The sequence below is a fragment of the Dendrobates tinctorius genome, unplaced genomic scaffold, assembly GCF_039654945.1.
Source record: "Dendrobates tinctorius isolate UK_male_01 unplaced genomic scaffold, ASM3965494v1 ptg000150l, whole genome shotgun sequence".
Classification (NCBI taxonomy): domain Eukaryota; kingdom Metazoa; phylum Chordata; class Amphibia; order Anura; family Dendrobatidae; genus Dendrobates; species Dendrobates tinctorius.
Window position 1 is genome coordinate 2,993,494 of NW_027361817.1, and position 27,449 is coordinate 3,020,942.

A 27,449-nucleotide genomic window follows, 5' to 3' on the forward strand; every position below is an offset into this window, starting at 1 on the left:
CGCTTTGACCTGCGCTGCGCACTTTTGACGGTGCGCCGTGCGCGCCAAAATCGAACTCTAAATCGAAAAAATCGAAAAAATCGAACTTTTCGGATTTTGGCGCGCACGGCGCACCGTCAAAAGTGCGCAGCGCAGGTCAAAGCGCAACTAGCGCACGGCCTGCGCACGATCTGCGCACCCTATGCTAAAGATAGGGTGCGCCGATCGCAGGCGCCGCTGTGCGCTAGGAGGCGGCGCTACAAGCAAGGGGCGGGCACGCCGGGCAGAGAGCCGGCTCGGGGGCGGAGCTACCCCCGGCCGTGCGTGCGCTTAAAAAGCGCTAATGTGAAACCAGCCTTACATGACAGCTTTTCCCTTTGGCAGCTGATGTACTTCATGGAGCAATCACCACACCCTGCTGGTTTATAAGGTGGAGGCCCAGGTGCCTGTGCAGGAGGATTGGGCTGTGCAGGTAAGGTGTGTAGGCTAGGTCTGGGTGATGTGAGAGGCTTGTGCAAATGTTCTTCAAGCTATGTCATATCTGGATAGCTAGGAGATGTCTTTATTCTGACTTCACACAGTGAATCATGATGTAAGACAGCTTGGTCTATGAATGAGGTCTCTTATTTCCCTATATATGTAAAGTATGACCTGATGGCTGGTGCTACTTGTATGGCTATTTTATAGTCTGACTGCCTGCTTAGTAATTGTAATTTATCATACAACATAGTGACTGTTCATACTAATTTTTATAGGTCTTAAGATATATCTATTGTGCAAGCTTTAGGCCTTATACACAAAATGCAAAGCAAGCAGATCACAGGGCTCCATTATGTGCCATTGGTGTACTTCATGTCACAACTCTGGCCCTTTTATAGGGTCCCTGTCTGTATAGGGCCAAGTTTCCATTGGTATTACTAACTTATTCTTTATAGAAGAACTACTGTATGGTTCAAGGAAACTGGTCATCTGACTCCTGCTGAATAAACCGCAGGCAGCATGACTAAGGCTATGTGCACTTGTTGTGGATTCTGCTGTGACATTTTCTGCACAGATTTTGCCAAATCTGCAGGTAATATGACCTGTGGATTTAGTGCAGACTTTCTGCGGATTTCACCTGAAGATTCCTATAATGGAGCAGGTGTCAAAACGCTGCAGATCTACACAAAAGTTGTGACATGCTGCAGATTTGAATCCGCAGCAAATCTGTGGAATAATCCACAGCATGTGCACAGCCTTTTTTCCTTTTGCCTTCACTTTAATGCTACTGTACACTGCAACAGAATCCGCAACGTGTGCACACACCCTAAGGCTACTTTCACACACCAGTTTTTTGCCGTCAGGCAGGATCCGGCTATTTTTAGAAAAAACGGATCCGGCATAAATTTTGGAGAACTGTAGAAACGGATCTGTTTTTCTGCCGGATCCGTCTAGCAGGTTAGATCTGTTTCCTGGGGGCCGGCCAATTGGATCTGAGCATGCACAGAATTAAAAAAAAAAAATCCGGTGGCTGGATCTGGCGCCCATAGACTTTCATTGTGGCAAAAAGCTGGAAGCGTCGGATCCGGCGCTTCCGGCTTTTTCGCCGGAGACAAAAAAAATTACAGTATCCGTTTTTTCCAGACGCCGGAATGAGACAAGTAGCCGGATCTGGCAAAAAACGGATGAAACGCAATGCCATCCGGCGCTAATGCAAGTCAATGGGGAAAAACTGGATCCAGTATTGCATTTAGCCGGATCCGGTTTTACAAAAAAAGCCGGATCGCGCCTGATGGCAAAAAACTGATGTGTGAAAGAGGCCTTAGAGGAATGTTTCTCACCTCCTATCCTCAAGGCCAACTAACAGGTCAGGTTTTCAGGATATCCTTAGTATTGCGGAGGTGATGAGTTTTATCACCTGCTCAAGCATTAATTCCGTCACCTATGCAATACTAAGGAAATCCTGAAACCATGACCTGTTAGTAGCTCAAGGACTGGAGGTGAAAAACACTGACTTAGAGCCAAGGAGAGACCTAGAAGAATAGCAAAAAACTAGGGGGAAAACCCAGCAACTGCTAAACTCAGCAAAACATGTTTTACTACATAAGAATAGCCTCAGACTAGTCTCATCTCCAGCAGTGTTCCTCCCAGATAGATCGAACCATTTTCCTGAAAAAGTTCTCATTACAAAAAAAGTTTGAATACCTGGTTGCAATTCTGCAGCCAGGCTCAGATTTAGGATGCCCAGTTTAGGCAGGATAAGTCATTGCTGCAGATCTCTACATTAGAATAGTGTGTAATATATACTTCTCTTCTATAGTACAGGTCACTAATAAAAGATGTCGCCTACAAATGACGCTGATGATCGTATGAAGAAATTTAAGAACAAGGGTAAAGATGCAGCGGTGAGTTTTCAGTGTCTATCCTGTCACACTCAGACTATGTGCGCATTCTGCTGTGGAATTTTCTGCGCAGATTTTACTAAATCTGCAGGTAAAATGACCTGCATTTTTTTGTGTGCAGATTTACTGCATTTTTTGTGCAGTTTTCCACATGCGGATTTCTAGAATGGAGCAGGTGGAAAACTGCAACAACCGCACAAAAGTGACATGCTACATTTTTCAATCCGCAGCAATTCTGCGTAAAAAAGCCGCATGTGCACTGCAGATTGTTTTTCATAGGCTATAAAGGTATTGTACATAACATGCAGTTCTGCCAAATCTGCTGTGGTTCCTCAGCAGAATCCACACCGTGTGCACATAGCCTTAGTCGGTTGCTGGAAGAACAATCATACTGGAGTGTTATCAATGGAAGGGTGTCTTCATGGGTATTTGGTTGTGTAGCCTTTAGGCCGGGGTCACACTGGCGAGGAATACGGCCGAGTGAGAGGCGCTAAAAGCCCGCATTAGACACGGACCAATGATTCTCTATGGGGTCCCTCGCACCAGCCATATATTTCTCATCCGTATTCTACGGTCCGTGCCATTCGCAGCGTGCTGCGATTGTCAGCATACTACGGCCGTAGTACGCCAATACAAGTCTATGGGTGCGCAAAAAATACGGTTTACACACGGACCACACGTGTGACCTGCGAGAAATACGCACCCGGTGTCTTTTAGCAAAGCTGGCAATTCAGTGCGCTATACAGTAAACTCACACTGACAGGTTTAATAAAGAAAGGATACATACATACATTCTATGTGTCTATCTATTCTTTGGTTTCTGTTATAAACCCTGTCATAGGGCTCCATTATATGTCCATTTTGCAAGCCTGCGAGAAAATCTCGCCATACAGATGCTTACATGCGCAAAATACGCGACCACACCTTGATTACGGATGACATACGGAGCACTGTTTAGGGGCTATTCATCCATATTACGCATGTAAAATACTGACCGTATTTTGCGTCGGTTAGTGTGACCCCAGCCTTAGAGCTGAAACTACTTCCTCCTCTGACCAAGTGGTCAAAAAATGCCTGTAAATGTTAACATGAAAACCCTCTGCTGCTTCTAGTTCACATGTAGTAACGAGCTTATTAAATTGGTAAAGGCATCAAGTGGTCTTACCAGATGTTTGTTGCCTGTGTGACCGTCACTATCGCTGATCATTGTATTCCCCCTCTCCCTGTTCTAAGATACAGTAATCGCATGTACCAGATTATTCATTGGTGCTGTTATCCTGGCATACGGTTTGTCACCTTGGAAAAGTACGGTGGTGGTAGAGCTAGCTTATGGCTCATTAGGTAGGGAGGGTTTTTATTTTTTTTTGGCTGGAGATGTGACGTCACATGAGTTTTCCAACTAGCCACTGTCTATTGGTAATGACTCGACAGCAAACTGGTAATTTTGATAACCTGGCGTTTTATTGTAGGAGCTAAGACGTCGAAGAGCTGAAGTCAGTGTGGAGCTCAGGAAGGCAAAGAAAGACGACCAGATCCTTAAGAGACGAAACGTGACTTCATTTCCTGAAGATGGGGAACTCTCTCCTGAACAGAAAAGTCAACAGGTGGTAGGAACCTCTACTACCTCTAATAATAGCATATATTGTACTATATTGGCAAAAAGCTTCTCATCTGCCATAGGGCTCATTCCGGTGAGCATGTGATCTGTCAGTGTGCAAAGTGGACAGCATCCTGATCAATGCAAGTTAATGTGGTAATTCACATGACCATTTTTACATAAACACACACTCTGATGGGCCTCGTTTTGTCTTTGTTTTTCCCCATTAGATAACCCCTCTTTCCTTGGATGACATAGTTAAAGGAATTCATTCTGGAAACCATGACCTTGAGCTGAAGTGCACACAGTCTGCAAGGTAACTGGGCCTTGGCATAGAGTAAGGGGGTCACGCTCCATAACCCTCACACATGGCAGTTCAGTGTAAGGAGACACTTGGTGCACGACTTGGGTATGCTTTGTGCTGCTGCTACATCACGGCACGATACAAATGTATAGAGTTGTATTGCAGCTGGGTCGCCCTCCCAGGGCAGCGGGGTACTCGGTAACGGGCCGGTGTCAGGGGGATGTGTCGCGGCGGTGACCCGGTCTGTGGCCCTGGGCGCCCAAATCAATGGTGGTTTGTGACCTAGTTTGTGACCAGTTTGTGACACCACCTGTGGTGTTTGGCAAATAAGATGTTAAGCCAACGCTGCATGCAGATCCACTGGGACTGATGAGATGGTGTAGCTTTCCACAGGTGGAGCTGTAGTCCCAGGGCAGTGTGGATGTAAGATTAGAGGAGAGTCACAAGCGGTGAGGGGATTGGTACCCAGGTGTAGCGGTGCTGAAGATGTTAGTGCGCAAATGAATGGAGGACACCAGGGCTTGCAGTTTCAACGCTTTACTCACAGTTCGTGGTACACACTGGTGCCCGCTTCCATGCCATGTCCTCTGGGGCAGAGACTCAGCCAACCTCCCGGTCAAGTCAGGGCTCTCCTCGCCAACCTCCGCCAACATGTACCTTTCCTGAACAACTCCACCAATGTGCCTTTTAGTGTGAAGCTTTCCAGTACCGTGGTTCTCTGAAGTTCCTCCTGTCAGATGTTCCTAGCAATTCTACTCGTATGGCAGACAGCTGTAGCCTCTCTCGGGGACTCCTTTCTTCGGGGACTCCTTTCTCCGGAGTCTTGGCTCTCTATTCAGTTGCTGTTGTGCCACGAGTCTAAGTTGGGAGTAGTGCATTTACAGCCAACTACTCCACCGGTGTCTGCTGCAGAACCACAAGTGTCCATACAACCTCAGGGACCGGGCCCCAGCCTTGCGCTGAGAACCTATAGGCAGGGCTCCTCTTCCAACCCACAACTCCTCTCTTCTCTCTACTCCTTCATTCTGTACTTGTCTCTTTCCTATGGAACCTTAGGTTGCAGTTCTACATCTTTCTCTCTCTCTCTTGTTCATTTCCCGTGTCAGCTGGCTCAGATCACTGAGGCAGCTGCAGCACTCCTTCTCTCCCTCTTCTAGGGATCTCCTTCCCCCTCGGACCTGTCCTCAGACTCTCCTGACTGTCCAGACTCCCCTCAGACTGACTTCAGACTGATCTGTAATTCTAAACCTTCCCAACCTTTTATATGGATCTCAACTCCACCCACCTTCCAGCACATCCAGGAGAAAGTTACCTCTCTCTTGCCCGGTGTCCACAGGAATTGCACTGCACTCTAAATTGGCACGAGACAATTATTGCAGATGTGAGCTCCCTCTGGATTGCACTAGTCTGCATTATTTACTCCTGTGAGCGACCCCTTAGGGTACTGCATCTGTGACCAACAACCAAGGCACTAGTCCAACCTCACTGTATATTTTTGTAATTTGCTTGTTGCAGTACCCTCAGGTCACAATTTGCTTGTTTTGTGCCGCGATGTAGCAGGGACTTCTAGCAAACCTTAATTGCACAAGACATCTCGCAGCCAACGTCACTGTGGCCTAATGGGCAATTGTTTGACTTCTTTACTTGCTGTTGCAGGAAAATGCTGTCTCGGGAGAGGAATCCTCCACTAAATGACATTATTGACGCTGGACTAATCCCAAAGCTGGTGGATTTTTTGGGCTACCATGATAACAGCACGTTGCAGTTTGAAGCTGCTTGGGCCCTCACAAATATTGCTTCTGGCACCTCTGAACAAACAAAAGCGGTGGTTGATGGAGGAGCCGTTCCGGCTTTCATAGCTTTGATATCCTCCCCACACATGCAAATTAGTGAGCAGGCAGTCTGGGCTTTAGGAAACATTGCTGGTAAGACGTGGAGAACCAATGCCTAACGTCTGATGGGACAATGCAGTGGCCTAACTTAGTTTTTGTAATGAGTACTGCTATAGTGTGCAGCCATGAAGGGACAAATAGTGACAGATTGCTGTCTATTGGGAAGGTAACCTTAGGCTATGTGCACACGGTGTGGATTCGCAGCATTTCAGGCTCGGCGGGTCTGCAGCAGATTTAGGTGTGTTGTACAGTACCTTTGTTTTCAATGGTAAACTGAAAAACGTTGTGCATATGCTGTGGATTTTTCTGCACGGATTTGCTGCAGGTTCAAATCCGCAGCATGTCAATTCTTTGTGCGGATTCCGCTGCAGTTTCACACCTTCTCTATTGTAGAGGCGTGAAACCGCAGGCTAATCTGCAGGTAAACCACAGGTCTTTTGACCTGAGAAATTACCTGCAGATATTTCCAAATCCGCGCAGGAAAAATCTGCAGGACCTAAGACTACTTGTGCACATAGCCTGACACATCACCAATGCTTATCATTGCTTGCTAGCATAGTGTACCTGGCTCTGCTCCTCAATGCAATATGTAGAAGAGCTAATTTTAAGCTTTGATTTAGGATCAAAAACCTATTCTCTGTGTCTGTCTGTATTTGATATTGCAAATGAGCTCCACTGAAGAGACTGGGGATAAGCTGCCATGACCTAGAACCTCTGGGCTGATACTTCCCAGTTCTGGGAAACTGTCATGGTCTAATCCTGGGGGAAAAAAATGTTGTAGCTAGGTCAATGGTAAAATGCTGACTGCAGCAGATGTGTATCCTCGGCCAAATATGAGTTGGTAGGTAGAAAAAAAAAAATCTAGCAGGGTTGAGTCTTCAATTATGGTCACTAGCGTTAGTTGTAACTTACAACGTGTGTAGGCCATCTTAATCTTGTTTTGTGCAAGCTGCTGGATAGTCAAAGCCTAAATGTGGGTTTCAGAGCCCTCTGGGTCCCATAAATTCATCACTTTATGCAATAAAGCACTTTAGTTAAATGGACTCTTATTCTGCAAGGACTTGCTTTACATAACTGTACTTCTCTCTAGGTGATGGTCCACTGTACAGAGACTCGCTGATCACGTGTGATGTGATTCCACCACTTCTAGCCTTGGTTACACCACAGACCCCGGTATGCCCCCCTCTGTTATCTTTTTTTTTTTTTATTTTTTTTTTTTTTAGCAGGGACTTGTTGCAATAATGCAGCTGAGAGGGTGGTTAGTGCTTGGGTCCATGGATGGTCCTGATCCACTGACAACTGGCTGTTATCATTAATGCACCCTAGAACAAAGTCTCATTAGTTATTTGGGCCACCCACTGAACTTCTAACAGTGTGAGCAGTTTTAAACTACATTTTATGAGGGATACATAAAAATATTTTACTTCACCTGATGTAGAACATGTGGTAATTCATTGTTAATGTACCAGGTTTTATCTTTAAATATACTTATAGGTTAAATTCTGCTCATTATCCCATTTGTTTACCTTCTGTTCACAAAAATGTCCAAAGGACCAGTGGGGGAAAAAAAATATCAAAAGTGCGAACATAAAATCCATTCAATATACTTTAATGAATTGAGGTAAAATACACCCTCTAGTGCAATAAATCACAACCAGTAAACATAAATAACCTGTGATAGCCCTATACTCGCCTGCTGTCACTTCCTGACAGTGGAGGATGGCACCATAAAAGATACGATTGTTTGGCACGCCCACTCCGCGACAGCTGTCCCAGACTAACCCTAGTCTCTGGCAACTGATATTATTCATGGCCTTCTATGGGAACCAATATGGACAAAATTCTGGTGTTCCTTGATTGAACCATGCTTTTTTTACCACGTGTATCGACTTGTCTGATCTATTGCAGAGATTGCTTTGGCTTTATCTGAGAATACTGTGGTGCTGTGACTGCTAGGGGTCATTGTATGGGTCATGCACACAGGCATATCCATTGTGGTAATGGATATAGGATGGTAAATGAGTTGTATATCCCAGGGTGGGTGGCCCTGGGATGGAAGCTTGAACGTGTGATCAGCAGAGGTACAGCTGAGGTTTTTGTTAGTGTATCAGGGAGAGCTTCCTGGTGGCTGGTGAGATGGGTGGGAACCGTCACCTACAAACCCACCCAGGGGTGTGTCTAAACACCCATAGTAGGCCCCTATATATGTGTATGGCTGGGTGTCTGAAATAGGACCTGCAATGAGGTCATAGCCATGTGATCTGGTGGGCGTGGCTACAGACCATATAAGGTGACCAGGGTAGGTCACATGAGAGTGCCTGGATCTGATTGGTCTGTGTGGAAGGTCCCAGAAGGCTAACATGCTGGAAGAGGTGCTGACTTCCTGAAGAGCACGTGCCGTGGCTGCTGACCCGGGGAGGACTTTGTATATTGGCCTGTGTGTGTGGGACTGTCCCCAGGAGGGAACAGATGTCCTGAATGAGAAGCAGCTAAGAGGTAACCCCGGATAGGGTTAAAAATAACTGGCTATAGAGCCTGATTGCTGGACATTACACAACCTGTGTGACCACAGGTCTGAGAGCAGAGCTCTATCATGAACTTTCTGTTGCTGGATATAAGCCTGTTGCAGTATATGGTTTATGCTGATTAATAAACCGCATGGACTGTTTATGTTGAAAAACCTGTGTCGGGCCTGGTTAATCGGCTGCCAAGCGAGTGTCCCCAACATTAATAACAAGCGCTACCTTACAATACATTAAGTGAACGGTATCTGCATTTTTATGGTATACTAATGCCTAAAGAGACAAGTTTGCTGCTATCTATTGGTAGTACAAGAGGGCTCTCCATTGTTTACATGTAATGGCCTATATTTTTATATTGAATGTCTAGCCTGTACATTATATTAACCACTATCTTTTCATTTATTTGCTTATTTTCTCACCTGTAGTCTATAAGGGCCATCTAGTGTTAGTCTGGGACAGCCGTCGTGGAGTGGGTGCGCCAAATCGCATCTTTTAGTGTGCCAACCTCCACTGTCAGGAAGGGACAGCAGGTGAGTATAGGGGCTATCGCAGGTTATTTATGTTTACAGGCTGTGATTGCATTTATTGCACTAGGGGGGTGTATTTTACCTCATTTCATTAAAGCATATTGTTTTTAAAGGATTATATGATTGCACTTTACCTTCTGTTATGTCTGAATTGTCTTACACCTGCTTCTTTCCCTTCTTGTAGAACATTTTGCAGTAGTGTTTTGGCCCTATACACTTTAGGGCGGTTTCACACGTCCAGATAATTCTGGTACCGCGTGGCAACCGTGTGCTGCATCAGGACCACACGGACTCCGCTGGGGAAAAAGCGCTACAGTAAGCACTGTCCTGGCGTCTGGTGCTGACCGCGGCTGACATTCTGCTCTACCAGCAGGAGAGAAGAATGAATGAAAAACGAGATGAGGTTCCCCTCATTTTCTGAACCAACCAGACAAAACTTACAGCTGGTGGCTGCACCCCTCAGCTGTCAGCTTCAGCCAAATTGGTTTTGAAGAATAGAGGGGGTCCCCATGCTGTTAATTAAATACACCAACGTGGGGTCCCCCCTATTTTTTGACACCAACCTGACTAAAGCTGAGGGCTGATATTCCCAGGCTGTAAAAGGGCCATTTGATCTTGGGGGGGCCCCCCCCCCCCCCCCCTAAGAACAGCAGCCCCCAACTGCCCAGAAAAGGCACATCTATTAGATGCACCTAATCTGGAGCTTTGCCCAGCTCTTCTTTTCTGGGCAGCTGGGGGGCTGCTGTTCTTAGGCTGGGGGGGGGGGGGGCAAGATCAATGTCCCCTTACCAGCCTGAGAATATCGGCCCTCGGTTGTCAAATAGGTGGGACCCCACGCCGTTCTCTTTTAAATTTAAAAAGTGTGGGGACCCCTTTATTCACAACCAACCTGGCTGAAGCTGACAGCTGAGGGATGCAGACCCCAGCTGTAAGTTTTGTCTGGTTGGTTCAGAAAATGAGGGTATCACCACGTCGGGTTTTCATTCATTCTTCTCTCCTGCCGACAGAGCAGGAGAGCAGAATTACAGCCATGGTCAGCACCAGCCGCCGGGAACAGCGCTTCCTGTAGCACTTCTTCCTGGCGGCCGTCCGTGAGCACTGAGGACAGTGTGAACTGTTCTCCATGTGCTGCGGGCCGTGTGCTTGTAAAACAGACATGTCGGCGTATTTTGAACACTGACACACGGCCCGTAAAAACACGTTGACCTCTGCATAGACCCATTCATTAGAATGGGTCTACATGTCTGTCTCCGGTATGTGAGAAAATTGTCACTACATGTACTTGAGCCACTGACGTGTGAAATTGCCCTTAGTGATAGTTGTTGCCTTAACCTCCTTTTACCTGAAACAATCTTGACTTAAAATGAATAGTCAAGAAAATGTGAGACTGCTGTCTTAGAAATGGGAGGAATAGAGTTAAGCAATGGCGCATGTGAAAAACTTGGGTATACTAATAGATCAGACTGCACATGAGTCAACAGTGTGATGCAGCGGCAAACATTGTTTTAGGATGTATTAAAAGAAGCATAGAGTTCATAGAGTGTAGAGATCGCATGAACTACACTGTTCCAAATTATGCAAAAAATATTTCATCATATTTTCTCTAAATTACCTATGTGAATTGGTCATCGTTTTCCAGTCATCTAATATTCTAGCATAATTGCAATGTTTTTGAACAAACTGCCTATGAAAACAGTATATTTTTAAAAATAAAACTCTCAAAATGCATGTTCCAAATTATTATGCACAGCAGAGGTTTTCAACCTTTTTATTATTTTGAACAAAAATGGTCAATTGTGAAATAAGCAGAATCGTAGAGTTGGAAGGGACCTCCTGGGCCATCTGGTCCAACCCCCTGCTCAAAGCAGGATTCGCTAAATCATCCCAGTCAGATGTCTGTCCAGCCTCTGTTTAAAGACTTCCATTGAAGGAGAACTCACCACTTCTCGTGGCAGCCTGTTCCACTCATTGATCACTCTAACTGTCAAAAAGTTTTTTCTAATATCTAATCTGTGTCTCCTCCCATTCAGTTTCATCCCATTGCTTCTAGTCTTTCCTTGTGCAAATGAGAATAAAGTTGATCCTTCTACAATTTGACAGCCCTTTATATATTTGTAGACAGCTATTAAGTCTCCTCTCAGTCTTCTCTTTTGCAAACTAAACATTCCCAAATCCTGCAACCTTTCCTCATAAGACAGGGTTTTCAGACCGGTCACCATTCTGGTCGCTCTTTTCTGAACTTGCTCCAGTTTGATGTCTTTTTTAAAATGTGGTGCCCAAAACTGGACACAATATTCCATATGAGGTCTGACCAAAGAGGAGTAGAGGGAAATAATGACTTCATGTGATCTAGACTGTATGCTTCTGTTAATACATCCTAGAATTGCATTTGCCTTTCTTGCTGCTGCATCACACTGTTGACTCATATTCAGTCTGTGATCTATTAGTATACCCAAGTCTTTTTCACATGTGCTGTCACTTAGCCCTATTCCTCCCATTCTATATATGCTTTTTTCATTTTTATTGCCCAGATGTAGTACTTTGCATTTCTCCCTGTTAAAAACCATTCTGTTAGTTGCTGCCCACTTCTCCAGTTTATTTAAATCTTTTTGAATCCTCTCTCTCTCTCTCTCTCTCTCTCTCTCTCTCTCTCTCTCTCTCTCTCTCTCTCTCTCTCTCTCTCTCTCTCTCTCTCTCTCTCTCTCTCTCTCTCTCTCTCTCTCTCTCTCTCTCGTATTAGCTATCCCTCCTAGCTTTGTGTCATCAGCAAATTTAATCAGTTTACCCTCAATTCCTTCATCTAAATCTTTGATAAAGATGTTGAACAATACAGGGCCCAAGACAGAGCCCTGTCGTACCCCACTTGAGACATTCTTCCAACTGGATGTGCAGCCATTTACGACCACTCTTTGGGTCCGATCACTAAGCCAGTTATGAATCCACCTAACAGTTGCCTTGTCCATTCCATACTTAGTCATTTTTTTCAATAAGGATTGTATGAGAGACTTTGTCAAATGCTTTGCTGAAGTCAAGATATAGTATATCTACAGCATTTCCTTGATCCACCCAATCAGTGATACCGTCATAGAAGGAAATTAAGTTAGTCTGACATGACTTATTAGTTACAAACCCATGCTGACTCTGTTTAATCACTTCATTCTTATCCAGGTACTTACATACATGTTTAATAATTTGTTCAAAGATCTTTCCTGGTATAGAAGTTAGACTCACCGGCCTATAGTTGCCTGGGTCCACCTTCTTCCCCTTTTTGAAGATAGGAACAACATTTGCTATCAGCTTATTACAAAATGAAATCAAACAGTTTTCAAGTCAAAACTTTATTCTAGGTGATGCTACATTTGCACATAGGACCCCTTGTTCGAAAGAAGCTTCTGAACTCTCTCGTCCATTGAATTTGTCAGTTTCTGGATGGTTTGTGCTTCAATTGTTTTGCATGTGGACAGAATACCCTCCCAGAGCTGTTGCTTAGATGTGAACTGCCTCCCGCCATCATAGACGCTCCTTTTGATGATGCTCCAGAGATTCTCAATGGGGTTGAGGTCAGGGGAAGATGGTGGCCACACCATAAGTTTGTCCTCTTTTATGCCCATAGCAGCCAGAGATGCAGATGTGCTATTTGCAGCATGAGATGGTGCAATATCATGCATGAAAACGATCTTGCTGCGGAAAGCACGGTTCTTCCTCTTGAACCATGGCAGGAAGTGCTGTTTTAGAAACTCCACATAGATTATGGCGTTCATCTTTACCCCTTCAGGGATCCTAAAGGGGCTGACAATCTCTCTCCCCATGATTCCAGCCCAAAACATTACTCTACCTCCTCCTTGTTGGCGCCTTAGCCGTGTTTTCTCTAGCAACCTTCCACGACAGCATAGGAGGATGTCTCCATGCCCTAATTGGGGACAGGAAGCACGAGGGGTTAAAAGGTCCCTCCCACCTCCCTTTCACCAGTGACTTTCCTGTCCCCCATGGGGCATGGAGAGGTCTGTTGTGCTGTGTGGCCAGCTGCTGCAGCATACCTGAGGATCCAAAGAAAAAGCCGGGCAGTGGTGGTCGGTGGCGCTGCCTTCCCTCCTCCGAGCTGCTCTCTCCTCCTGGATTCGGGACCGTTCCTGGCCCTCTCGCGCTCCCCCTATGGGGAGTAAAGCGGGCCAGTGATCCCTGACCAAAGGCCTCCTGCAGCTCTCCGGTCTCTCCTCCCCCTGCATGCAGTGCGATACCCGGAAGTGACGTCACGCGTGGGTCACTTCCGTGGTATGTGGAGGATGTGCTGTCATGGCGGCCCCATCCTGTTGCCGGTGCATGGAGCTCGCCAGCGCTTGCTGTGTCTGCTCCAGGACCCAGGGAGGGGGGGGGAGAAACTAACCCTGCCCTCAGCGCAGTAATTAATCTATTAACCCACCGGAAGACACCGACAGGTAAGGTGCGGTATGGGCCTTGAGGACGAACCCATCATGCAGACAGCACAGGATCACATGTTTGGTGGATACGAGGGGCCTAAACGAACAGGCTTTCCAGTCCACAGGAGTATAGCAGATATGATTTCCCAGGAATGAGAGTATCCAGAAAAACACTACTCGCCCCCCTCAGAAATCTGACATAGATTTCCCCTGGAGGGAGAGTAATTTAAATGGGACATCCCGAAAGTTCATGTCCAGGTGGCAAGAGTGGTAAAAGACAGTTCTGCCGTTTGATGATGCATCCCAGCTTAGAGATCCGATGGACCGTAAAGCAGAAAGCCTCCTAAGGAAGGCCTGGGAAACCTCTGCCTTTACCTTAGTCAGAAATCACATCCACTTGTGTCTCTAGGTCCCTCTTCCAATGGGTTGAGGAGCTAGAGAGCCATATCTCTTGTGGTACCTCAAGAAGTGACCTCCTTAACTCCCTCCCTATCTTGCAGAGAGCTACGTGTTTCCTGGAAGATGCATCAGTGGAGATGATCCATGCCTCTGCCAGGGCTATGGTCCAGTCAAATTCCGCCAGGTGAGCCCTCTGGCTTAAAACATGGAGCGGGGACGTTACATCCAAGGTTAAACTCTGTTCTTTACCCTTCAAAGGCAAACATGTCTTCAGTCCTGCCTTAGATGAAATTCTAGAAAAGGCCACAGATAAAAAGGTGCTTCCAGAACAGAGAACCACAAGAAAGTGTCTTTTTCGAGCCCCCCAGAGTCAGTCATCCCAACTTCGAGGAAAGGGAAAGACTGGAAGATGGAGCTATGCTAAAGGGAGAGGCGGGAACATCCTGGTCCCCCAGCAGCAGCAACCACAAGAAAAACAATGACTTGACCCCGGTCGGGGGAAGGCTTTCGAGGTTCTTTCCTGCCTGGCAGTTGATCTCCAACAGCCCCTGGGTCCTCAGTGTGATCAGAGGGCCTACTGCTAGAGCTTGAATTTCCCCCCCCACCCCGGGGGTATAAGTTACCTCCCTACCACCTTGGGAGTTGCCAGCACTAAAATCCAGCATTCGGCTTCTACACAAAAATGCCATCTCTCGGGTCGGGTCCCTGTGGAGGAGCAAGGAAGGGGGCATTATTCCAGATTGTTCCTAGTAAAAAAGCCCACAGGGGAGGCAAGGATAATAAATCTGAAGGGCCTCAACTGACACATTGCATACCGCAAATTCAAGATGGAGTCAGTAAAGACTGCCATTCCTCTGATAGGGCCATCTTGCTTCATGGCAACTATAGATCTGAAGGATGCTTATTTCCACATCCCCATACATCCTTCCCACAGGAAGTATCTGAGGTTTGCGATTCGTCAGGGTCCGGAAGTCAAGCACTTTCAATTCAATGTGCTTCCCTTTGGAATATCCTCTGCCCCTCGAGTGTTTTCCAAAATTGACAGAGGCCATGTCCTACATCAGAAGCCGGGGAATATGTATTGTACCTTACCTGGATGACCTACTGGTAATGGGGTCCTCCTACCAGGCCCTGGAAGACCAGGTAGCCCAGACTCTAGACATTCTCCAATCATTGGGGTGGATCCCAAATATAAAATCGCAAATTCAACCCTCTCAGGAGATAAAACTTTTAGGAATCCTACTAGATTCAAAGAATCAAATGTCCTTCCTCCCGGAGGAACATCAGACATCTATAATGTCAAGAGTCTCAGATTTCAGAGGACAGAGATTTCCCCCCCCCCCCCCCTGACCCTCAGGGCAGCCATGTCCATACTAGGGTTAATGACCTCCTGCATTCAGTCAGTGCCTTGGGCGCAGGCCCACTCCAGAACACTACAGTCTCATATCTTAAACTGGAACAGGGATCCCACCTGCCTGAACAAAAGGGTCCAGACCCCAGGAACGGTGAAGACTTCACTAGCATGGTGGATGGCCTGCAAAAACCCTGTGCAGGAGAATCAACTGGTCCCAGATCCCCCTGGTTATGGTAACAACAGACTCCAGCAAAAAAGGCTGGGGAGCTGTAGTGTCTCGTCAGCCATTCCGAGGGTTATGGAGCCAGAAAATGAGTGCAAGATCCTCAAACTTCAGGTAGCTGAAAGCAGTGGAGGAAGCTCTCCTGGCAGCAAGACACCTGGTCCAAGACCAACATATCAGTCTACTCGGACAACATAACAGTGGCACATCTCAGGCACCAGGGTGGCACAAGATCCAGCAACCTGGAGGGCCTCTCGGGCCGAATATTTTGCTGGGCCGAAGACACCTTCGTTCCCTGACAGTGGTCCACCTGAGGGGTACGGGACAATCTTCAGGCAGATTTCCTGAGCAGAAAAAGCATCCAGTCCAGCAAGTGGGCCCTGAATGGAAGAGCCTTTCGAACACTAGTCAGCAGGTGGGTCCTCCTGGAGGTGGACCTACTAGCCTCAGGAGAGAATGCTCAAGTGAGAAACTACTTCTCCCTGAACCCCCAGGGACAGATCCCTGGGAGTGGACACCTTCGCCCACAGGTATCGTTTCCATCTGGCATATGCCTTCCCACCTGTTCCCATCCTTGCTGCAACCCTGAGGAAAATCCGGGAGGATCAGACCCCCAACAATTCTAGTAGCTCTGCTATGGCCAAAGAGGAGCTGGTACTCTCTAATAACAGAACTACAGGTAGACGGGCCATTCATCCTACCCATAAAAGATGACCTCTTACAGGGCCCTCTGCATCACCTGAACCTCAGGGGAATGAAGTTAGTGGCCTGGTTTCTGAAGCCCAGATCTTGAGTGCCAGGGGGCGATCAGAGGCGGTAATTAAAACCCTCCAGAAATCTTGGAAGCCGGTCACCAATGCCATATAATAAAATATGGAAGAGATTCTCCTCATGGTGTCTGCCAGACCTGCCCGACCCAGACAACCCTAACATTTCCCGTAGCCTAGATTTCTTACAGAGGGGGCTGGAACTAGGTCAAAAACCTAGCACACTAAAAGTACAAGTATCAGCATTTAAGCTCTGTTTGACTGACTTGGCTAACCACAGGTGGATAAATAGATTCATGACATCGGCCACTAGGCTACATCCAAAAAAAACTAGTCTCTGTCCCACCATGGCACTTGAATGTGGTGCTTATGGGACTCACCCAATCACCCTTTGAGCCTGTCATCCTGTACTTCTCAGCTCCTCGCCTACAAATTGGCCTTCCTTATAGCAATAACCTCAGCAAGGAGAGTAGGAGAGCTCCAGGCTCTCTCAATCAAGGAGCCCTACCTAGCAGTTAGAGACGATTCCATAGTTCTCTCCCATGATCAATCTTTTCTAACAAAGGTTGTGTCTGACTTTCATAGGTCTCAGAATATAATTCTTCCTTCTTTCTGTCAAAACCCAGCAAACCCCAAAGAGGAGGTGTTTCACACGCTGGACGTAAGACGTATAATTCTCTACTACTTGGAGTACACCAAACAATATAGAATCGACCACAACCTATTTATCCATACTTCTGGTCCGAACACAGGAAATAGGGTGGCAAAAAAACACCATTGCCAATTGGATTAAAAAGGCTATCTCTGAAGCATACCTGGTGCAAAAACATCACTCCCCCTACAGGGATCAAAGCGCATTCAACACGATCTACCGCTACTTCATTGGCTGAGAGGGCAGGCGCATCTTCAGAGCAGATTTGTAAGGCAGCAACCTGGTCCTCCTTACATACTTTCACTAAACACTATAGATTAGACCTTGTGTCCAACAGGGATTTAGTCTTTGGCTGAAAAGTTCTTCTGGCTGTTGCGCGCGCGTGCGGTGATCACGAAGTGTCTTGGCAATGTTGATTTGTAGTCATGCCTTGACCTAAATACTCCACAATTTGTTGCTTCTCAGCAGCTGACACATCCTTTTTCTTTCCCATTTTGGCAAAAAATGTAGGCTGATTAATAATGTGGAACAGCCTTCTTAAGTAGTCTTGCCTTTATTTGGACACACCTGCCAAACTAATTTACACAGGTATCTGCAATTGCTTTCAGTGATACAAAGAGCCCTGACACACATCACCATCAATGAGTTTAAATGACAAACAAAAAAATTCTAACCTTATCACTCCTAAACTCTTTTTGCATAATTTGGAACACAGTTTAATTATCCCCCTCTACTCCTACTCTTCCTCCTTGGTCTGGCCTCATCTGGAATACGGTGTCAAGTTCTGGGCACCACACTTTAAAAAGACATAGAAAAACTGGCACAAGCTCAGAAGAGCTACAAGGATGGTGAGCGGACTGCAAAGTATGTCCCATGAGGAACCGTTGCATGATCTGTTAATATTTAGCTTGCAAAAAAAAGCTAAGGGGAGACTTGATAGCTGTCTAAGAATATCTGAAGGGATGTCAGGTGTAGAGGGATCATTGTTCTTTATCACATGGAAAGATGAGGAGCAAGAGAATGAAACTAAAAGGGAAAAGAATACAGATAAGATGTTAGAAAAAACTGACTGAGGATGACCAATGAGTGGAACAGGCTGCTATGAGAGGTGGGGGATTACTCCTTCAATGGCAGTCTTCAAACAGAGGCTGGATAGACATCTGTCTGAGATGATTTGGTGAATCTGCATTGTACAGGGGGCTGAATGATGACCCTGGAGGTCCCTTCCAACTCTACCATTCTATGAAGGTATTTACCTCAGGAATGATATTGGTGACTGCATACTGTGTGCAGCTATCATTCATTGAAAACTACAGAACACATAAATTGGGAAGGGTGAGAAACAGCGCAAATGTCTACAATGCTGGCAAAAAATCTGAGTTAAACAAAACCACAATCTTAACATTCAAGTGTATTATAGTGAATATTTTGTTCCAATTAGTATTGACAAGTGAAAGCTGAGCTCCGATTGGTTGCGATAGGCAACCAAACCAGTCTTGCAATAAGGCCAGGATCACGCATGTGAGAAACTTGTATGAGTCTCACATCTTAAGACTCGGCACTGCCGCCAACACTCGGGAGAGAAGCGTGCGGCTGCATAGAAAGACATGCAGCCGCACGCTCTGTTCCCAAGTGCCGGTGGCAGTGCCGGGTATTAAGATGTGAGACTTGTCCAAGTTTCGCGCATGTGTTCCCACCCTTAGACAGTTAATTATCGCCACCACTGTGTGCACTTTCACAAACTGAAATCATGACAGACTTTACATGTAAAGTCCTACGATGGTGATGTTGTCAGGACTGCTTATAATTCGGAGATTCTTTCCCTTGATGTTTCTATATTCCTAGTACACAACCTCAATTTGGCTTTGATCATGTTAATTACCTACTAAACACTAACATTATTGCCCTTTAAATCTTTAGATTGGCTTTCTACGTAACATTACATGGACCCTATCTAACTTGTGTCGCAACAAAAACCCATATCCACCTATGAAGGCTGTTCTTGCCATTCTGCCAACACTGACACAGCTCTTGTACCATGAAGACAGGGACATCTTATCAGACGCATGTTGGGCTATGTCGTATCTCACTGATGGTTCCAATGACCGGATTGATGTTGTGGTACAGACTGGGGCTGTGGACAGACTAATACAGTTAATGCATAGTGAAGAACTCGGCATTTTGGTGAGTCTAACAATCCATGTTTTACCCTTCGCCATGACAGCACCCACTGGAGAGAGGAATCTGCCCCATAGGAACAGGAAACCTACAGAGAAATTAAAGGGGCGATCCACCTATCCTCCTCAGTTGGTTTCCTGTTCCTATGGGAACCGCAAGAAGTATCTCCTACAGAAGACATGCCTGTGCGGGGTCTGCAGCAGGGGCTGCGTGTCCCGAAGCAGTGGGTCGCCCTCCGAGAGCTGTGGGGTACTCAGTGCCGGGCCGGTATCGGTGGGATGTGTCACAGCAGCGGTGACCCAGACCGTGGCCCTGGGCGCCCAAGTAATAGAAAGATGTGAATGGTGGAATGTAGTTAATGGAATAGTTTGTGATGCCACCTGTGGTTGTCAGCAAGGGAGGTGTTAAGCTGACGCTGCAGACAGATCCTCCTGGACAGATGGTGTCATGCAGCAATGATGTTATAGCCCTCCACAGGCAGGGCTGTTGTCCCAGGGCAGGATAGGTGAAGAGACACTTAGATGGTGTAGTGTTTGGCGCAGGGGATGTAGCAGTGCCAGGCGGACGGACGCAGGAAGGAATGGAGGACACCAGGGCATGTAGTTCCAAAGCTCTACTCAGTCTGTAGTGCCTGCTTCTGTGCCGTGTCCTCCGGGTCAGGGACTCAGTCAGCCTCCAGGCAAGATGGAATGCTCCCTTCCAACACTCTGCCAACTTATGTGCCTTCTCTGAACGTCTCCTCTAAAGCGCCTTTAAGTGTGAAGATCTCCTAGTACTGAGTTACACTGGATTTCCTCCTGACAGATGTTCCCAAGAACTCTACTTGTACGGCAGACAGCTGTAGCCTGCTTCGGGGACTCTCTACTCCTGAGTCCCAGCTCTCTATTCGTGTTGCTGTTGTGCCCCCAAGTTTTAGATGGGAGTAGTGCATTTACGGCCCACTACTCCACTGGTGTCTGCTGCAGAACCATTAGTGTCCATACAACCTCGGGGACCGGGCCCCGGCCTTGCACTTAGAACTTCTAGGCAGGGTTCTTACTCTAACCCACGTCCTCTGTGTTCCTTTTCACTCCTACGTTCCGTACTTGTCTTTCCTTCCTATGGATGCTCAGGCTTCGGTTCAATGTCTTTCTCCTTCTTTCCTTTCCTGTGCCAGCTGGCTCAGATCACTGAGGCAGCTGCAGCACTCTTTCCTCCATCCCTCTTCCAGGGATCCCCACTCCTCTCCGAGTGGCTTCCTCTGACTCCCCTCCTAAAACCTTCCTGCTCTTTTGTGTATTCTCAACTCCACCCACCTCCCAGCACATTTAGTGTTCCAAGCTGGGAGCCGCAATGTGGTTTTGCTGAACTACTCTATTGTGTGGGGTGCGAGTGTTGGAGCGTGGACAGGAGCCTCCAACTTACCTGGATGGTGGGGCACCACACCTTAGGAGAAGGTGCAGTACTTCTGTAGCGACTGAGCCTCAGTGGCGCCACAACAGCGTCAGGAGTTCCGCTTGGTGGTTCCCTCCTCGACTGGTGGATAGTGATGTCTGGGTCAGGCCGCCCAGTCTCACTCGGGAGATGCATTGTTGGGTGCATGAGGCTCCGTGGACACAGCTGCTCGCCTGCTTCAACGGTGCCCCGGGAGGAGATGAAGCTGGGCTGCACAGGCCCTGACCAGCAGCTGCTCTGGCAGGAGCTGAGGTTCGCATGGGGAGGCAGCGTTTCCGGTAAGGCCTGTGTGACAGCGCAGCCCGATGCAGGAAGCCGGGTCCGCGCACACGCCAGTGGACAGAGGCTCCTGCCCTGTAAGTAAAGGTGAACTTCTGGGGTACAGCGGTGTGGGTAGCACTGGTGGTGCATGCAGTGTGCCACTGCTGCCTGCCCTGGATCTGCATGGGAACTTCCGGGTCACACAAGTGTTATCCTGCCCTATAAAAACAGAGCATCGCTACTAGTTAGGCGATGCAACCATGCCTTCCCCAGGGCAGGACACGCATCCCCCAATCCCCCACCAGATGATCCAGTGGGTGCAGGGACCGCATCGCCAGAGTATCTACAGATGTCAGTCACAGCAGCGACACAGTGGACTCCAGCTGTCTGATCTGTCACTGTTAGCTTCAATGGGTGAGTGCACAAACTCTTCCTATTAAGCTGACACCCTTTCTCTCTCGCTCTGACTCTACCCCCCCCCCCTCACAGGCCAAGAAAAGGCAAAAATCAAAACATAAGCAATGTGCCTTATGTAGTCAGCCTCTCCCTGACTCCTATCGCAAAAAGCTTGGAATCCGGTGACCGGGAGGTGGTTTCAGACTCGCCACTCACGTCCTCTTCATCTTCGTCGTTAAGAAATTGAGGGGTGATATTGCTTTCCCTTTGATAGTGTGGAAAACTTAGTAAAATCTGAGAAGCACTATGGGGTCTGAGGAGACTAAAGGCGCCCAAACTACGCAAGACATAATGTTTGGCAGAGAGGAAAAGGAGAGCCTTCCCTGTTATACCAGCGGTTAAGACCCTGATAAAAAGGAATGGGAGAAGCAGGACCAGAGAAGCTTTCCCCCCCCCCCATCGGCCTCAAAAAGGAAATATCCATTTAGTGATGAAGAGCTGCTCACATGGACTGAAGTCCCTAAGGTGGATGCAGCCTTTGCCTCTACCTCTACCTCTAAACAGTCCACAATATCATAGGAAGATGGCTGCTCTCTGATCTACTTGACCACTAAGCAGAATCCTTAAAAAGGTCATGGGAGGCAACTACGGGCGTATTTAAACCAGCAGTGGCCAGTACATGCACCGCCAGATCAATGCTCATATGGATTGACCAATTGGCTCAGCAAATTGAGCAAAAGGTCTCGAGAGAAACTGAGCTGCTATCCCTTTAGAGGAGCGGGAGCCTTCATGGCCGATGCATCAGCAGACTCACTATGCCTAGCGGCAACGTCTGCGGGCCTGGTAAATAATGCCAAGCGGGCCTTGTGGATGAAAAGTTGGGAGGGGGACACAGTCAAAATCAAATCTTCGCTATCCCATGTGAGGGCAAGTTTCTCTGTGGGAAAACCCTAGATGATATACTTGCCAAAGCCAAAAGGAAAAGCTTTCCCTGATTCTTCTCTTCCCTTCTATAGGAGCATTTAAAAGACTGCCATTTGGCAAAAGGAAACAGCCAGGAAGACAAACAAAGGGGTACTGACGTGCCCCAGAGGCCGTGGGATACTCTATACTGGGTCGGTAACTTAAGGGTGAAGTGGCAGTGACCCAGTCCATGGCCCCAGACGGTCAGCTTATGTAGAGATTCATGATCATGACGCCACCTGTGGTGGTCTGGTCAGTAATGACAGCGCTGCAGTGTTGCCTCTCTGGCACAGATGTTGTGGTGCAGCAGAGTTGTTAAAGCTCTCCACAGGTAAAGCTGTAGTCCCAGGGCAGTAGAGATGAGTTTGATGGTGAGTTAGTGTGAAGAGGAAGATGTAGCGGAGCTGGGTGAGAGGTGCAGGAAAGGAGACAAATGACTCAGTTGAATGCAGTTCCAAGGGCTTTACTTAGTCTGGTGCACACAGATGCCCACTTCAGTGCTGCGTTCTCCAGGTGAGGGGTCCAGCCAACTGCCAGATAAGATGAAGTGCTCCCTGTCACTATGTACCTTTCTTGGCCATCTCCACACAATATGCTACTTTTCCACTCTTCTTCCACTTGAGCACTTCACAATTATCGTTCTAGACCAGCAGCTGCGAATCCTGTCAGACAACACGTACCCTTCCGTTTCTATGATCCTATATAGCTGCCTTTCCAGTCAGAATAACTGTGGTAGGGGCAATGGTCCATAAAGTAACCAAAGCTATTGGCTTGCTAGTAGCGCCGAGATATGCTAGCTAGGCTAGGGGCCGTGACCCTTTGCGACCAGTTTCTCCCTCCACCTGACCTGTAGTCAGCATGGATAAGGGACCCACAGGGAGTATGCTCCAGCAGCGTCCCAGAAGAACCTGCTTTCTTTTATAATCCAATCCGTCCAGCAGCCAGAGCTGCTGCAGACATGTCCTTCTCCTTCCCTTCTGAGGGAATTCTGATCCTACTTCCTATCCTTTTCCCACTCTCAAACTACGTTCCGCCCACCTCCCAGCCCTCTGGGGTGCCACAGTACTATATTTAGAGGCTCTGGCTTCCAAAAGGAAAATAAATACTGAAGAACCAGTGAAACACACACACACACACACACACACACACACACACACACACACACCTAGTAGGTGGTAGACTGAAATTATTCTTCCCACAATGGGGAAAAGATAAAAGCTTGCTTGTGGATCTTAAACATAATCAGAGATGGAATAAAATTTGAATTCCTTCATACCCCCCCACGACTCATTCATTGTACCACCCCCTCAACTTGCCAGGACTACAAAAAGCGCTTGAGATGGAAACTAGAAGTCTAACCGAGAGGGTCCTAATTAAGGTTCCAGAGACAGGAGGGTAGAGGATTCTACTTTATTTCTAGTTCCCAAGCCCGATGGTTCATTTAGAACAATCAACAATTTGAAAAGACTAACATATGGAAAAAATGTCTGGAATTTCATACAACTTCTGATCCTACAGAAGTCCTGACAGCACCCATCTTAGAATTCCTACAAAAAGGGAAGGGAATTGGGTCTCTGTGAATACACTGAAGTTCCATGTATTAGCACTAGGAGCCCTTTATGGCTATAATATAGCAGTAAACTGATGGGTGTCCCAATTTATCAGTTTTGTGAATGGACAAGTCCTATTCACGTAGCTGTGCCCCCCCCCCCCCCCCCCTGGAATTGGAGCATCCAGGACAGGTTTAACATGACCTCCCTTTGAGCCAATAGTGTCCCCAAAATATCTAGCTTTCCAAACTGCCTTCATAGTAGCACTAACATCTGCTAGAGCTTGGATTTCACTGACTCCTATCTATAGATCCACCTTCTCTACTGACATTTCAGGATAGACTGATTTTGAAACCAGACCCCGCATACCTTCCCAAGGTAGCAGGGAAATTCCATAGATCACAAATGCTCCTCTCCACTCCTGAACAAAAATTTCACTCTGGATGTCAGGAGAATAGTATTAAAATATATTGAAAGGACTAGGAGTTGGAGGCAGTGTTCATATCCTTCCAGGGCCGTAAGAGGGGGTATGGAGTCATGAGAAACGCCTTGTCAGTTGATCAGAGACGCGATCTGGCTAGGTTACTTCGTGAGAAATGAGAATCCTCTGGAGGACATTGTAGCGCATTCTACTAGCGCTATGGCATCCTCTTGGGCCGAGAGGTGACACGTCCCAATTGAGGCCATATGTAAATAAAGCGGCAACATGGTCAGCCCCCTCTACCTTTTATAATCACTATAGATTGGACCTCTTGTCATCTTCTGACCTAAACTTTGGCAGGACTGTCCTCAGTATGGTGGTAACCCAACCCCCCCCCCAGTGATGGTCTCTAAAAATCTCCCCAGTGGGTGCTGTCGTGGCGAAGGGTAAAAAGCCAGATTACTTACCGGTAATGCTTTTAGTGAGTCCACGACAGCACCCACTCACTTCCCTCCCTGAAATTAATAGAGCACTTATTCTTACTTAAAGTGAATAAGTTTAGGCAAATTTACTTTGTTTAAAATTTGGCAGTCCTCCTGGTACTCTGATATCCAACAGAGGAGAAGTGGACTGCCCCTTCTATTTCTCTGTAGGGTTCCTGTTCCTATGGGGCAGATATCTCTCTCCCCAGTGGGTGCATTACTGGTAAGTAATCCTGCTTATCCATTAATGCTGTGTATATCATGGCAAAATAAAGTTGCCATGGCTAGAAGAGCCCAAGTATACTGGGGTCTTTGCTACATAGAATGAGGGAACATTGTAGTGGCCAATGCAGTGTTCTAATTAATCTATTTCCAAACTTTCCTCAGACACCAGCACTACGAACAGTTGGTAACATAGTCACTGGCACAGACAAACAGACCCAGGTGGCTATAGATGCTGGCATCCTGTCTATTTTGCCTCGGCTCCTGCGGCATCAAAAGTCCAGTGTTCAGAGGGAGGCAGCATGGACGCTTAGTAATATTTCAGCAGGTCCGGCTCCGCAAATTCAGCAACTTATTACTTGTGGCCTACTACCACCACTGGTGGAGCTTCTTAATAAGGTAAAGACTGGCACAACTGCTATCCTAGTTTGTGAAATGCATGAATTCTTCACTTGATTTAGGAAAACCTAGACTGGTGCATATTGGTATTTAGTCTTGGTAGAAATCCTAGTATGGTCCTTGCATCTTTATTTTTAAAGTGACTCTGGAGATGGGAATATCATGCTACATTATTTCACTGCTATGTGGTGCTCAATTGTACAGAAACTCGTATACAAACTTGGCTGGTGGGTGCACTTGTGGTGGTCCCTGTTAATGTGGTCCTCCGCTGCTTGACAGTGAGCAGCTGATGTCTTGCAGCAGAGTGTCTGTCACTCAAGTAGCTGAGGACTACCGTATCCTGCACAACCTCTTATGGCTTAGGGCAAATGTTACTAACAGATTCCCTTAAGTTTATTTTCCTTCCCCCTAGGGTGACTTTAAAGCCCAGAAGGAGGCAGTGTGGGCAGTCACAAACTACACTAGTGGGGGAACTGTGGAGCAGGTAGTACAATTGGTTCATAGTGGGGTGTTGGAACCACTTCTCAATCTACTAACAATTAAGGACAGCAAAACAATCCTGGTAATCTTGGATGCCATCTCCAACATATTTCTGGTAAGTTTAAATCTGAATTGCTATGGCTTATGCCATAAACTACAGCAGCCCATGACTTGCATATAGCAGCTGAAAGTTGGGCCAAGTTCCTGAACAGGTGCACCTAATAGTCACCCTTTAATCAAGCAATGATTCAGTACCAAGACATTCGATAGGTAAATGGTGTGCCAATGTTGCAAATCTTGCACAAAATGCATGGGAACTGTTACTATTGGACTTCCCTATGGCCTAACCACTAGAACACTCAAAGCCATAATAAAGATGACATGTCTATTAAAGCTGTAAAGTCCAATACATTCAGGACCCCTTGGGAATGATTTTTTTTTTTTTTTTTTTTTTTTTTTTAGGCTGCTGAGAAACTGAGTGAGCTGGACAAACTATGCCTAGTTGTAGAAGAGTTGGGAGGACTGGAGAAGATAGAAGCTCTACAGACACATGACAACCATATGGTTTATCATGCTGCTTTAGCACTCATAGAGAAATACTTCTCAGGCGAGGTATGGCTCTGCAGAATAACTTAAAACGAACGACAAGATGAGCATGACAAAAGATGTATTTGTGAGTCATGTGAGCTTAGTTTAACACTTCTTCTGAAGACCACCTCCCCTATCCCCTTTTTCCCCAATCAAATCACATCGTGACCTGATATTAGATCAAATTGGCCACATCAGCTCTTTATTAACAAACATTATAAAAACTACCTCCAACAGGGGTGGTACTCAAAGCCCAAAACTTATATACATGTCTGCAAAGCATACCTGGGCCAAGGTCTTAATCTTGCCTATAGCCACTATGCACCAGCTCAGAGGCATCTATTAACTAACTGGGCCAATGAACAGAATCACGGGCCCTCTAATCCCTTCCCTGGGATTATTTTAAACACCCATCACCACTTAATTCCACCTAGGGAGGGGTCCAGAACCTCAAGAGATTCCCCCTTGCCATAAGTATAAATGTTTTGCATCCACATGACAGCGCACAACTCCTTGCCATAACATGAGACGCTGCCCTGTTCACTTTAGTCTCGCCTTATTAACATCTTCAACAGACCGAGCCGCAAACCCCCCCCCACCAGCGAAACCTTCTAGAAATGACCAGATTGTAAGAACCTGGGGGTGGGGGGGAACATTGCACAAGGCTTTATCAAATCAAACTCAATGTCTCATCAACTCACTACAAGGTTTTCTACCTAAATTATTGCGTTTCTTCCCCCCCCCCCCCCCCCTATGGATTGCCAATAGATCTGGTCCAACTGTACAAAACTTTGAAACTACATGAGGACTTGACTCTAGGCTACACCGCACTTCCAAATCCACTGAGAATGGCCTCTTCCATTTGGCACCCCTTCAGGTGCTCTGCTGTATGCTAAGCCGCACAGAATACACGAGTGTCCCATTATCTACACTTCTGACACAGGCTGACTTCTACATGTGACAAAAATAAAACCTCACAAATTAGTTTAGCAAAAATACAACTGGCCACAGTAAACCATGGCTGGACATGCATATGACCTGAACCTTGCCCAATCCTCTT

General features: G+C 46.8%; 1 protein-coding gene across 3 annotated transcripts in view; it reads left to right on the plus strand.

Annotated features, from left to right (window-relative positions):
* Positions 1 to 338: 338 nt before the first annotated feature.
* The window catches only part of KPNA7 (karyopherin subunit alpha 7), a 32,798-nt gene continuing 5,687 nt past the window's right edge, over positions 339 to 27,449 (plus strand). The window contains exons 1-10 of one of the 3 annotated variants that reach the window (XM_073546668.1): positions 339 to 451; positions 2,279 to 2,363; positions 3,830 to 3,967; positions 4,188 to 4,273; positions 5,918 to 6,186; positions 7,244 to 7,326; positions 18,936 to 19,199; positions 25,088 to 25,321; positions 25,734 to 25,916; positions 26,264 to 26,413. In XM_073546668.1, the coding sequence (XP_073402769.1) occupies positions 2,298 to 2,363; positions 3,830 to 3,967; positions 4,188 to 4,273; positions 5,918 to 6,186; positions 7,244 to 7,326; positions 18,936 to 19,199; positions 25,088 to 25,321; positions 25,734 to 25,916; positions 26,264 to 26,413 (1,473 nt within the window). In that variant the 5' untranslated portion in view covers positions 339 to 451; positions 2,279 to 2,297. The remainder of the gene's footprint in view (positions 452 to 2,278; positions 2,364 to 3,829; positions 3,968 to 4,187; positions 4,274 to 5,917; positions 6,187 to 7,243; positions 7,327 to 18,935; positions 19,200 to 25,087; positions 25,322 to 25,733; positions 25,917 to 26,263; positions 26,414 to 27,449) is intronic. The other 2 variants (XM_073546669.1, XM_073546670.1) reach the window with 2 other exon arrangements.